The sequence below is a fragment of the Manihot esculenta genome, chromosome 6 (assembly GCF_001659605.2).
Source record: "Manihot esculenta cultivar AM560-2 chromosome 6, M.esculenta_v8, whole genome shotgun sequence".
Classification (NCBI taxonomy): domain Eukaryota; kingdom Viridiplantae; phylum Streptophyta; class Magnoliopsida; order Malpighiales; family Euphorbiaceae; genus Manihot; species Manihot esculenta.
In genome coordinates, this window is record NC_035166.2 from 26,740,264 (window position 1) to 26,754,090 (window position 13,827).

Sequence of the window (13,827 nt, forward strand, 5' to 3'; positions counted from 1 at the left end):
AATTAAACTATGAAATTAATAATTTTTTAACTATAAAACTTAAATAATAAAAAATTAATTAATAAAGTTTTTAAAATTTTTATATTTAAAAGAAATAAAAAAAAGGAAAGGAGCAGTTTCCGGTAATAGGAGTAATTAATCACTGATACAACAGACCGTTTATACGATTGATATATGCTCAGCGTTCCCATTTTAGGAAAAAAGGGTAGATGAATTAAAATGAGTTATTTGAAGTTTGATTTAATAAAATTTTGATTAAGCTTGATTTGATTTTTAAATAAATTAAATTAAATTTAATTTTTTTATCTTATTTAAATGAATTAATTTTAAATGTTATAGTATTTATATCGTAAATTTAATTTATTTTTTAGTTTATAAATAAATTTGATTTGTAAATAAATTTAATGAATAAATTCATTAATTATATTAAAATTAATATTAGAAGAGAAATAAATTTAATATATATTTTTATAAATTAAATTTAAATTTTTTAAAATTTAATTTTATATTATTTAATTATTTTAAAAATTTGTATTTGTTTAAATTTTTAATATTTAAGAGTTTATTTTTATAAATTTATACATATTTATTTAATTAAAATTATTTAATTTTAAATTTATTAATTTTAAATTAAATTTTATTATATAATAAATAAATTAAAGATTTATAAATAATTTAAAATTAAATTTAATAAAAATTTAATTTGTTTAAATTATTTATCGAATTTAAATTTATTAATATTTAAATTAAATTTAAAATAAATAACCTAAATTTAAAAAAAAAATCAATCAAATTTCAACTTTTTAAATCTCGACAAAAAAAATCGATTAAATTTTTCAAAGGGATCAGATTACCCTGCTTTTCACAGTTGCCTGAGACGAGACAGCCACGTGCCCGTTCCTAACAGCTGAATTCCTTGGCGGTTGCCTAAGCATCCGGTAATCTAATCGTACACGTGCACGTTCTAGCCATTCACATATTCCTCCTCCTTCATCACCGAAGCCTCACTGCTCCCTTTTAATGAAAACCTCGAAAAAGCTAAAGCACATAGCAGCGATAAACGCCCCACATTGGCCGCTACCACCTCCCACCGCCTCTATTTTTTTTTTTTTTAAACACAGAAATTATAACTCGAACGCTATCGTTTTCAGTTGTGTACGCCCTACCTTTTCGGTTCTGCCACCGCCGGAAGAATCAAGTTATATAATCAGAATCTTCCTATTTCTGATGCTTTCCAACACCAGGCCGTCCTCACCGGAACCTTATATCAGAAAAACAAAAAGCCCGCCGGACGACGTCCTTTCTCGGAAGAGCTCGCTGAACTCCCTTAGTTCGCTCCTTGCGAATTCCTACTTAAATCAATACCGCGCATGGCTCCTCCTCTTCATCCTCTCCATCCAGATCATTCTCCTCTTTGCTCTTCGCTCAATTCCTCTCACTTTTCCCCCCCGCCGCCACCATTTCCCCTCTCCTTACACTGCCCACCACCATATCTACATCCCTGCCAACACCGTTATCAATATCAGCCCCACTACAGCAACTACTGATGAAGATGAATGTGTATCAGGAAAAGTTTTTGTCTACGATCTCCCCAGCAAGTTCAACACTGAATTGATTCGAAACTGTGACGAGTTGAACCCATGGAGTTCCAGGTGCAATGCGTTGGCTAATGACGGTTTTGGCCAGAAAGCCACTGGGCTTTCTGGGCTTGTTCCGGAAAGTCTAGCTCCCGCATGGTACTGGACCGATCAATTCGTCTCGGAGATTATCTTCCACAATCGGATTTTGAGGCACAAGTGCAGGACCACAGAGCCAAACAATGCGACTGCGTTTTACATTCCTTTTTATGCCGGATTAGCCGTAGGTAAGTTTTTGTGGCATAATTACACTGCCAAAGACCGTGATCGGCACTGCGAGATGATGCTGACGTGGGTCCAAGATCAACCATACTACCAGAAATCAAATGGTTGGAATCACTTCATCACCATGGGGCGTATCTCGTGGGATTTTCGACGGTCGAAAGATGAGGACTGGGGTTCGAGCTGCATTTACATGCCAGGTATGAGAAACATTACCCGCCTCTTGATTGAGCGAAATCCATGGGATTATTTCGACGTTGGTGTACCCTACCCCACCGGGTTCCATCCCAGATCGGACGGGGATGTCCTGCAGTGGCAGGAGTTTGTCCGTACGCGCAACCGTACGAAACTCTTCTGCTTTGCAGGGGCAAAGCGCAGCGGTATCAAGAATGATTTTAGAGGTCTGTTGCTGAGCCATTGCCAGAATGAATCGGACTCATGCCGAGTCGTAGATTGTGCCAGTACTCGTTGCTCCAACGGCACTTCAGCGATTCTAGAGACGTTTTTGAATTCGGATTTTTGTTTGCAGCCGAGAGGCGATAGTTTCACCCGTAGGTCCATCTTTGATTGCATGTTAGCGGGTTCAATTCCGGTTTTGTTCTGGAAACGAACCGCTTATTACCAGTACTATTGGTTCTTACCAGGCGAACCGGAGAGTTACTCTGTTTTTATACACCGGAATGAGGTGAAGAATGGGACTTCCGTGCGGAAAGTGCTTGAGAGTTACAGCAAAGAAGAGGTCAGGAAAATGAGAGAAAAGGTGATCGATTATATACCCAAATTTGTATATGCAAGACCCCACGAAGGCTTAGACAGTATAAAGGATGCCTTTGATGTTGCCATGGAAGGGGTATTGAGGAGATTCAAGGAGCAAGAGGAGTGGGTTTACAAATGGTAATAAGATTGTACAGATGAGACTGAACAGGGGAATTCAGTATCCCATATTTTAGAATTATACTGGAAGATATTGTTAAGTTATGGGTTATTATTAATTTTTCAAAATCGGAAGGCTGTTATTATTGGTTTACACTTTTAGCAGAGAAAAGGAGTTGGATATGTCTTCTTTTCTCACGAATGTTGTCGTATTCTTTTACTCATTTGCTTGAAGACCATGTTTCAGAGTTGCAGGTTGTTGGCTTGGGTAATTTATCACTAGCATTTATAGACGAGATAGGACCACCCAGTTGGATGGCAACTGAAGTGGAGGCTGTGACGATGCGGTTTTGTTTGGACCATGCCATGATATCATCCAGGAAGATGGACAAGTTAGAAAATATTTTTATATTTTCATTTTCTATATTTTATTCTTTGTTATTTGTTTTTTTTTTTGGGTGTGATATACATTGAAATTTAAGAATAGTAGCTTGAAGGTGGTGCTGGTGCTAGCATGGATGGTTGCTCCATGTTGCTTTTGATGGCCTCAATTTCGTGTAGATTATTCAAATGGGTGAACAACTCAACTGGAATAAAATTTTAAAGAGAGCGACTGCCTTCTGCCCCAACTCCCTATACATTTGCATTTTCTACTCGGTCATCTTTATTTATTTATTTTTGTGGGATGAGTATTGCGAGAATACGTTAGAATTGGCTTGTTGGTGTTCGAACCGGTTTATATAACGCAAGGTAGGAATTAGTGGGTGGGTGGGGACTGGGGATGCCTGGAAAAGTTTTTAAGGGATTATCTCTTTTGTGATTTTCTCCTTGGGTTAGTGGGTTTGGATTGAGGCCACAGGGGAAAAAGTGATTTTGTTAGATATTTTTAGCACAGCCCTCAATGTTTGGGAACACAAGGGTAATAAACTAATAATATATATCACCGCAGTTTTGGTAGCATCAATTTTGAGATCACAGGGAAGTCTCTCTGGTAGTTCAAACAGAAGACAATCAGAAGTAAAAGAGGACAACGTATTTGAAGAAATGGGCTTTGTTATACTGATTTCAAGGACAAAATGCTCAGAAAAAAAAAAGGCATGTTCGTTAAAAAAAAATTCAAGATTTTATTCATTTTATTGTCGCACATGCGCAATTATTTGAATGGCGTGGATAATTCACGAAGCAACATATAATAGAAGGTTGAAAAAAATGTTAATTACGTATGGTAAAAATATTTCACTGAAAATTTTGTATTTGTGAGCTGCGGAAATACTGTTGTATTTTGATTTTTTTTTAAAGAAAAAAAAAAGAAGGTAATACAATAAACAAGTTGGGTGTATTAATGTTAAATAGGAAAATGTGATTGTCAGCAACGAACAAGGACATATTCGCTTAGATTTCATGTGATTTATAGCAAGGGCTCTCACCGTCAAATTACACAAGTCGTGGGATTTGGAAGACTTCATACTAGTGATGGTCCCTTTTCTTTTTCTATGCATACAGCAAGAACACAATGAAACATAACTCGGTAAAGAAAAAGCCTGTAATTGTGCGGAAACAACGACGTAGAAATGTCAGAACTTAAATAATAATAAAAGGAGAAGGTGGGGAAAAGCATTTTAAAGAAAATATAAGGTGAAATAATTGGTATAATTAACAAAATTGGGATGATTTATATCATTAGTGCATAAAGGCTGTCCTAATTTGTTGTTACTAGGCAGTGGGCACAACCACAGTAGGATTCAACCCGTTGTCCAGCTGCCTGCTATTCTAGACTTATCTCCCTAGCTTGTTAAAATTCAATCTCGAAGAGGAAGAAGATTCTTGATCGGAGGCAACTAAGATTTACTTTCTTTCGATGACATAATAACCATAGTTCAGCTGATTTCTGTTTATCTAATGAAAGTAGCAATCTTTCAACATTTCAATGTTTTCATTTTTAGTAACGCTTCTTATCATCTCTACCTCTTTTGAATTTCATGGATGATTTATTTGCAGCGGTATCTCATTTATAAATGTTTGAATCTCCTGAAAGCAATTACTTGATTTTTAGTCATTCTGATATTTTTAGTCAATCATTACATTTAAATTAAACTAGATATAGTTCTGGTTTGATGTAAATTAAAATTTTATTTTTTAAAAAACTTATCTCTGGACCAAGTTATTTTTAAATAAAAATTGAAATGTCAAAATAAAAAGAAAAAAAAAATCATTTTGGAATTGATTGAAAAATAAAAATTAAGAAGGATCATAGCCAATTAATCTATTTAGTTTTGATTTCTCTTTAAATCATCGGCTGCAATTTAAATCTATTTAGTTTTGGTATCTCCGAACTTATGCATAATAATCAAGCTTTTATATCGTGTCGTCATCATCATCCACAATAATTGTCTATGGGATTACCGTTTCTGTTTCTCTGTTTGTCTTCTAAAAATTTTTAAAAATTCCTGAGCAGCATGGTCCGGTGGTCACGCTCTTTTTTTTTTTTTTGGCATGTTCTGATCTTTCACCACATGCTTCGAGTGGATTGCCTTGGAGAACGAGTAGGCAGGACAAATGTTATCATTTGATGAAGACGATAACAATCATCAACAATAATAATTAGTATTTATATAGAATAAGGAAGACATAATTATATAACGAGAAGCTACTGCTGTTTGACTTGTTGTTCTGCTTGCCAAGGCCAGAAAATTCCAACAGGTTATCCTTGAATCTGACTCAGAAATTTTGATTAAGGCTATTAATGCAGCCTTACAGAATATAATATCTTATCAGGAGATCCCTAATCCCTTGGCGTATTAAAGCTTTTATACGGTCCAGTAAAGGGTTTAGCTCACTGTTTTGGAGATTTTCAGTTTGGTCCCTGTTAAAAGTGTTTGCAATGCATCTGCTCATTGCTTGGCAAAGCTAGCCTGTGCTAGTCCTCTTCCTTGTAACTGGTTGGAGCATGCTCCGAGAGCCTGAGGGCTATTTATAATTCAGAGGCTGTTTTTTTTTTTACCTGTAAATATATTTGCATTACAAGACTACCTTAATAGCAAAATTATAGAAGAGATTGTAAATCACAAAGATGGTACAATAGCCAATCTTGTGATAGCAAATTTCCACAATAAAGGATACTTACTGCAATCTCGAAGAAACCTATAAAATAGAGACCAGCAATTTTAAGGCACTGTCTTAGGAGAAATATAAAGAGCAAAGACTAAAGTAGAGAAGCCTGATTCACATAAAAGGATGATAGCCCAAGAGACATACCAATTGAATACCATATTCTCCAAGTTTTTTTTTTCTTTTTCCGTTTTTCTTGACTTATTTATGTAATTATGTAATGGAACTTCACGATTAAAATTAATATAGCTTGGACTGTATAATAAAAATATTATTATTATATAATTTTAAATAAATTTTAATTAAAATATTAAATTTATTTTTAAATTTGTAAAATCTCAAATTGAATTAAACTCTAATTATATACACACATATATATAAAATATATTTTTTAAAATAAGAACTATAAAACAAGGTTTTATGATTTTTAAATTTCAATAACTTTTTATTATTTGGGATATATATATATATATAGAAAAAATATATAGGATTTTTAAGTTTTAAAAACATTGACCTAATATTTAGAAAAGTTTGAGATTTTTCAAAGCAAGATTTTTAAAAACTTCTATTCTCAACTTGCCAAACTGATGAGATAATAAGATGTTCCGTTTAAACCCTTTTAATTTAAAAAATCTGACTTTAAAAATTATGAAAATATTTACTTTATAAATCTTTAATTTAAAAAATCTTTTTTTTACCTGCTAAAAAAGAGAAAAAATAATTACTTTGCGTTTTACTAAACACAGAATAGAGACTTCCAGAGTTTTTGTAAAAAAAATTTTTTTAAAAAACTTCAAACCTTTCGAAACATAAAATTTAAGGTTAAAAACATTCTGATTTCTTTAAAAAGTCCCCTCTCGTATAAAGGGTAAGAGAGGCAAAGAACATCTGATGATAATAAGCCACGAAATGTTAATTTAATTATCATGATTAATATTTATTATTTTTAGGTTTAGAAAAGTTAATTAAGGAAATATTTATATAAAATTCAATTTATTATGTACTAAAACACTTTTAAGATATTTATTTAAAAACAGATGAATTTATTTTAATATTTCGAATCAATTTAAAAAGTTTTTTATTTTTTAAAATTCTTTTTAATTATGAAAAAATTACTACTAAATTTTATAGTATTATATTAATTTAAAAAAATATATATTAATTTAATTATCAAATATTATACAAAAAAATTAAAATATTTTTTATATAAAAAATTAATTAATAAAATTTGTTAAAATGATAAAAATTAAATAATAAAATTAATAGATAGATTAATATTTTTTAAAATATCAAAATATTTTAATATATTTTTTAAAATTAAAAAATTAAATAATAAATTTAAGAACTAAATAATATATATATTTTTTAATTAACTAACCTCTAATTTTTAAATGGGCAAATTAAATAGGGAATCTTCATCCAACGGGCTAAAATGCGTCCACATAAAAACCATAAAATCCCAAACCCTAACGCTTTCTCATCAGTTGCTCTCCTGCTTCTGCAACTCATAGCCACCCACAGCCTTCGAAAGCAGGAGAAAGCATACAAGTCATTGCTCCCCTCTATAAGATCATGCCCTCCATAGCTCTGGCTAATAAATTTTCAGATTCCAAAGACAAGAAAGAGAATAAGATGAAGAAGAAAATAGCTTTGGAAACTTCAGAGCCAGACTCTGCAAATCCGGGCAAGACGAAGAACTTGATGGCGTTTAAGACTGAAGATGAAATCTTTTCTGACAAGAAGGAGAAGACGAAAGATAAGAAGAAACGAAAAGCTGTAGACATTCACTCTGAAGATGAACAGAGGAGCGAGACGAGCTCGGAGCTTGTGGAGCCAGTGAATTTGAAGGCAAAGAAAACAAAAAAGAAGAATAAGAAGGCTAAGGTCGCCCAAGAGGAGGATGAGGAGGTACAAGAAGAGGTACCGAAGGCCAAGGATCCTAATGCGATCTCGAGGTTTCGCATTTCTGATCCTCTGAGGGAGAAGCTCAAGGCCAGAGGGATCGAGTCGTTGTTCCCAATTCAGGCCAGGACCTTCGATGATATTCTCGACGGCTCTGACTTGGTTGGTCGCGCCCGAACTGGTCAGGTACTCTTCTGCGTTCTATTTGTCTTAAGTTGTGCTATTTATTTCACGTTGTCATTTTCTCTTTGGAATCAAATGTGATTGTTTGCTCCGTTTTCCATGTTGAAGGCCTGGCAATGAATGAGCTTTTTTCCGACTTTTCCAAGCCTCGTTATTTGATCATTGGTACTTGTTGTCATACTAAAATTGTGCAGGGTAAAACTCTGGCTTTTGTGTTACCTATTTTGGAGTCGCTAACAAATGGACCTGCAAAAGCATCAAGAAAGACAGGGTATGGTAGGCCTCCAAGCGTTCTGGTTCTTTTACCCACCAGGGAATTAGCCAGTCAGGTATATCAGTGCGGACTGCTTCTACATTTTGCTTTATTCTTTGGGGCATCCTTATTTCTTCTTTCCTTTTAATGCTATTTTTGTTATTGTCGTTGAGAAGGTGTACGATGACTTCAAAGTTTATGGTGAGACACTGGGTTTGACATCCTGCTGTTTATATGGAGGAGCTTCATACAATCCTCAAGAGATGAGCCTAAAAAGAGGGGTGGATATAGTTGTTGGAACCCCAGGCCGCATAAAGGTTTGCTTTTATTATAATACTATTCGACTTCCTGTAATGGCTTGATACATTCATCATAAAAGTTTTAACTTTCATGTACAGGATCACATAGAGAGGGGCAATATTGACTTAAGCTTGCTGAAATTCCGAGTCCTTGATGAGGCTGATGAAATGTTGAGGATGGGCTTTGTTGAAGACGTTGAACTTATTCTTGGTATTTAGTTCCATATCAAATGTCATGAACATCACTTGTAATTGATTGTTGTAATCTGGTATGCTGTCTTGAAATTCATATGATATGGTTGAACTATGCTTTCTGCAAATGCTGTGCCTGTGATGTCATTTTAGTTTATTTTGATCAATATATGAATATTAGACAATTAAAATGCACTAATTTTACAAAAGGTTTTGGAAATTCCAGTAATATTCAATGTGAGGTATTGCAAAGAAAGGGGACAAAAGTATATGGGCTCAACAACAAAGGTTCTGTTTGTGTTTTCAGCTTCAGGACGGACTTCATGGATTTAGGTGTTTAGTTAAATGATGAGAAGATATTTTGTCACTGGGCCTTGTGGTTTGAGCTTTTATTCATACTTTGGTGCACTTACAGACAGGAAGCGGTTGTGCTTAATTGATATGGTTGTATTAATCTGTTCTGCATAATTTGCCTCATGCTGTTTTAGATCTAAGTTTATCCTAGACATTAACTGTTGTACAGATTTTTTACTTTTTTTAATTGAATTCAGATCTGATCTGGATCGTATCCGACATCATTCCTCCATTCCATTTGAAGGAAAAAAATCTTGAGATTACTTGCACCATTTTCTGATTTTAAATTTGAAATTTTGGTACCTGATGGTTTCTTCACCTTGGAATTATTTAGATTAGTCATTTTTGGTGTTATGGTAATATAAAGAGATAAAAATGCTCTTATTGGTATTCTTTACCATTTACAAAATGAAGATTATTTGGCAATAAGCACTTCTTGACAGGGCATTGCTTTGATGGCCTCAAAAATTTCTTAGAACTTGTTAGTATCTACCAACTGTGCCAGAGAGTATTAGTTAAGAGTCAGTTTAGCTGTTTATTGCACTAATAGGAGAGATTGAATGTGGGGTTATTTATTTTGTGCTTTTTACAGGAAAAGTTGAGGATGTAAGCAAAGTTCAGACTCTTCTCTTCAGTGCCACCTTGCCAGATTGGGTGAAACATGTTCGTTTCTTGGCCTTGATATTGACTCATTATACTCCATGCTGTTAAAGTTTTGAAACATGCTACATCTCTAAAAATTAAGTTTGTGTTGCTTATGCATGGAAAGTTGTAGTTGCTTTTTCGTTTTCCTTATTTGACTATTTTTTATTTTCCATTACCAGATTTCTTCTAGATTTCTTAAACCAACCAAGAAAACCATAGATCTTGTTGGTAATGAGAAAATGAAGGCTAGTACCAGTGTTAGGCATATTGTCCTTCCCTGTTTTACTTCAGCGATAACTCAGCTTATTCCTGATATTATTCGTTGTTATAGCAGGTTAATTAGTTCTTATGGCTCTTCATTTGTTTGTGATGTTTTAGTAACCTCTTGGTCTTGCTGATAAATTTTCAATGGGATGATTTTTATTTAGTGGAGGCCGTACAATTATTTTCACTGAGAAAAGGGAATCTGCAAATGAACTTGCTGGTTTGTTACATGGAGCACGGGCTTTACATGGGGAGATACAACAGTCTCAACGCGAGGTATTATTTCTTTTTGATGTTTTAGGGATATCATCTAGATGTGTGTCCATAAGCAGAATGTGGCTAATCTTATAGCATTCATCTTAGGTTATGATTGACTTATACGAGCACATGTTTGGTATTTAAAAATTTCTTGATATTGGAAGGAGCTTAAAGTGAGTATTTTGTGCTCCTCACCCATTCATCATCAGTAATGAATGAATTAGTGGCTAGCTATGCCATGACAGTACATGTATAGGGCGCTGGCAATGGATTTAGCTGGGCCTAACCCAATATGATTGTCCTGGAAATGAGAACAGAATGACAAGCAGATCCACATATACTTTGGGAGGGATCATTGATATCCTCGAATAGAAAATGGAGCTCAACTCATTCAAAAAAGAAAGGGAAAAGGTGGAGCAAGTTTAATCTGTTAACCCTTTTATTTTCTTTACTAATGTCAGTTATCATGCCTGCAGGTCACCCTTTCTGGGTTCAGGTCGGGCAAATTCATGACATTGGTAGCCACAAATGTCGCAGCTCGGGGACTTGATATAAATGATGTGCAATTAATAATCCAGGTATGTGTGACCTGTTCACTTGTGTTCATGTGTGCTTATATCAGGAGACTTTTTCTAATTTTCTTTTCTCAGTAATGCTTACATAAGTTTTTGTTTTAGTGTGAACCACCTCGTGATGTAGAAGCTTATATACATCGTTCTGGACGGACAGGAAGAGCAGGTAAACAGAAAATTTTGTGAATGTTCTCTTCTAAATGCCGATTTTATTGATGTCATGAGAGTTGTTACTTTTAGGCAATACTGGAGTTGCTGTAATGCTCTATGATCCGAGGAGGTCCAATATATCAAAGATTGAAAAAGAATCTGGTGTGAAATTTGAGCACATTGCTGCCCCTCAGCCAGCTGATATTGCCAAAGCTGTTGGTGTTGAAGCAGCAGAAAAAATAACTCGAGTTTCTGACAGGTATTTTTAGTGTTAGAACTAGTTGGTGGATGATTGGTGATTTTAAGTTTGAACTTGAGGTATTGAGATATCTGGCAAATGTTGCAGTGTGATTCCTGCATTCAAGTCTGCAGCAGAGGATCTATTAAATACATCGGGCTTGTCAGCAGTAGATTTACTTGCAAAAGCCCTTGCCAAGGCTGCTGTGAGTCTTTCCCCCTCTGTCAAAATTAGTTCATGTTTTTACTCTTCTATTTTAGTTATTTTAATTTTTTTAAATGCCAAACACGGCTCATATTATGAATAAATATGTGCAGGGCTATACTGAGATAAAGAGTAGATCACTTCTAACATCCATGGAAAACCATGTCACGGTGCTACTTGAAGCTGGAAAACCCATCTATACACCATCGTGAGTTCATGACACTTAAGTTGCCTCTAATGTTTGATTTCTACCGTATAGTATTAGAAATTTAGAGTACTTAATGTAAGTGATAATGCTCCGGAGTACTTTGTTCTTGATAGTGAATGCCTAATTATGTTGGTATAAAAGTATATAATTGGTTATCCAAATTTAACTATGTTTTGATGATAGTTGTCCAAGTAGTTGACTTGTTACTACTGGATGAAAATTTTCTCAGATTTGCTTTTGCCATCTTGAGGAGATTCTTACCTGAGGATAAGATGGAGTTGGTGAAGGGTATGACCCTGACAGCTGATGGGAATGGTGCTGTATTTGATGTGCCTGGTCCAGATCTGGACATATTTCTTGCTGGTAATAGTTTGTGCGCTCTTTTGCTTGAGGCCAAATATTTTCCCCCCTGCTTCTTTTTTTTCTTTAAATAAGTGAATGGTCCTCTTGAGTGTTGTGGCATTGGTCTTATTGAGTTTGATTGCTATTGCCTCTTGCAAGTTGGTGATATTTACTTCCATTTTGTTTTCCATTTGGTGCTGCAGGCCAGGAAAATGCAGCTAATGTCAGCATACAGGTGTTACAAGCATTGCCACCCTTGCAAGAAAGAGACCAATCAAGGGGAAGATTTGGTGGTGGTGGTGGTAGGTTCTCAGGGGGCAGAGGTGGCAGGGGCAGGGGATTTTCTGGTGGAAGGAATGGTAAATTCTCTAATGGCTTTGGCGGTGGGAAAAAATGGTGAGGGACCTAAATCTGTAGGAACAAATGGCAAGCAGCCAAGGCCTCTAATTTTGTTTCCATGATTGATGAGGATTGGCAGCGTTGATTTACAGCTACAGGAAGAAGAATCTTTTTTTGATAATGAAGAAAATACGTAATCTGCAGGATGAAGAATCATTTTTTGATAATGAAGAAAATACGTAATTACAGTCCAAAGGATGTAAAGTCAGGATTGCTAACGCAGCAATACATATTAGTGTTTATCCTTTTTTTTTTCCCATGAAATTGATAGGTTATGCTATTTGTATTTGATTTATTGGGAATTTTGTTGTCACCCCATTTTGTATTGAATTCTGCTGGAAATTACGCAATTTTAGCTATTTGACTAACAATGGGACCCGTATTTATAATAATTTCTCTTATTTTGTTCTGATTTATTTTTTAAAAAAAAATGAAATGAATTTTTATAAAATTATATAAAATTTTAATATTTTTAAAAATAAATAAATTATATATTTTTTATTATGGCAGAGGGTGTCGATAACTCTTCCGTTTGTGATATTTTGTCTGTATAGTTTTTTATTTTAAATTTGTTGTGACATAGGAGATTGTGTATGGAGTCTATTGAGTTTGCAAGTGTTGGAATTGTTTTTTTATCTGTTGAAGCTGTGTAATTTTTTTTTTTTTTTTATAGTAGCTACTTCGATGGATATTTTTTTTTAAGGGAGGGTTTATATGGACAGTGATACTTCAAAATTGCACTGATTCATCTAGTAATTTATATAAACAAAATATCACAAACGCCATAGTGATTTATATAAAGAAAATATCACAAACGCCATAATAAAAAAAAAATTTCTGTTCGCTCTTGCTCTTTCCATCGCGCTCACCTGCCTTTCTTTTCAAATATTAGAGTTCTGAATTCTCTATTTTTTTACCTTAAAGTAAAAATATCTTAAAAATAAAAATTTTAAGTAAATAGGATTGAACTTTTTTTTTTTTGAAGAAAATGAAATATCCATTACTGTAAATCAGCAGCAAGAGCTGCGATGATACAATCGGGAGGAGTAAAACCCCACACAGAAAGACCTGAATTGAATTGAGCGGCCCTAACAAGGGGATGAGCCGCAAAATTCGCAGTTCTCCTAATGAACTCAACTCGCACATCCTGCAAAGTTGACAACACATACTGACAATCTCTGCAAGTTTCTAAAAACATTGAACTTCCAGAATCTAAAAAGCCCAACTGATCAACTGCAACCTGACAATCAGACTCTACAATTACTTTGCTTCGTCCACGATTTTTCAACCAACTGAGCGATTCTCGGATAGCCAACATTTCCAGCAGCGTCGGATCAGAAATGCCTTCGAAAATTTTACTATAGCCACCAACAAATCTACCCACGTCATCTCTAAACACTGCTCCCACTGCTCCTTTTGACTCAAACACAGCTGCATCAACATTTGCTTTAGTCCACCCAGCATCCGGTTTCTTCCATTTGCAATATGGGTTGTCAGAGAATTGTCCTGACCTGCAAAGAGGCC

At 34.5% G+C, this 13,827-nt stretch overlaps 2 protein-coding genes across 3 annotated transcripts; both read left to right on the plus strand.

Annotated features, from left to right (window-relative positions):
* Positions 1-1,035: 1,035 nt before the first annotated feature.
* Positions 1,036-3,375, plus strand: LOC110616557 (xyloglucan galactosyltransferase XLT2). The gene has a single exon (XM_021758957.2). The coding sequence runs from the start codon at positions 1,228-1,230 to the stop codon at positions 2,755-2,757; it is 1,530 nt and encodes a 509-aa protein (XP_021614649.1). The 5' UTR covers positions 1,036-1,227; the 3' UTR covers positions 2,758-3,375.
* Positions 3,376-7,284: 3,909 nt separating this feature from the next.
* On the plus strand, positions 7,285-12,712 carry LOC110617409 (DEAD-box ATP-dependent RNA helicase 7). Of its 2 annotated transcripts, XM_021760160.2 has the most exons (14): positions 7,287-7,928; positions 8,120-8,254; positions 8,355-8,495; positions 8,577-8,688; positions 9,616-9,686; positions 9,848-10,002; positions 10,097-10,208; positions 10,667-10,768; positions 10,868-10,928; positions 11,003-11,171; positions 11,259-11,355; positions 11,468-11,562; positions 11,792-11,925; positions 12,108-12,712. In XM_021760160.2, exons 1-14 carry the CDS (start codon positions 7,413-7,415, stop codon positions 12,302-12,304), a joined length of 2,097 nt encoding a protein of 698 aa, XP_021615852.1. In that variant the 5' UTR covers positions 7,287-7,412; the 3' UTR covers positions 12,305-12,712. The 2 variants fall into 2 exon arrangements, with proteins under 2 accessions (XP_043813464.1, XP_021615852.1); XM_043957529.1 differs by lacking the exon at positions 12,108-12,712 and having other exon boundaries at positions 7,285-7,928; positions 11,758-11,898.
* Positions 12,713-13,827: the final 1,115 nt, after the last annotated feature.

Bases quoted from the DNA above. Each gene is read 5' to 3' on its own strand.
- LOC110616557 (XM_021758957.2), top strand. From the start codon at position 1,228: ATGCTTTCCAACACCAGGCCGTCCTCACCGGAACCTTATATCAGAAAA.
- LOC110617409 (XM_021760160.2), top strand. From the start codon at position 7,413: ATGCCCTCCATAGCTCTGGCTAATAAATTTTCAGATTCCAAAGACAAG. The intron at 8,689-9,615 runs GTATTTAGTTCC...TGCTTTTTACAG, and splicing joins AGACGTTGAACTTATTCTTG to GAAAAGTTGAGGATGTAAGC. The intron at 9,687-9,847 runs GTTCGTTTCTTG...TTCCATTACCAG, and splicing joins TGCCAGATTGGGTGAAACAT to ATTTCTTCTAGATTTCTTAA.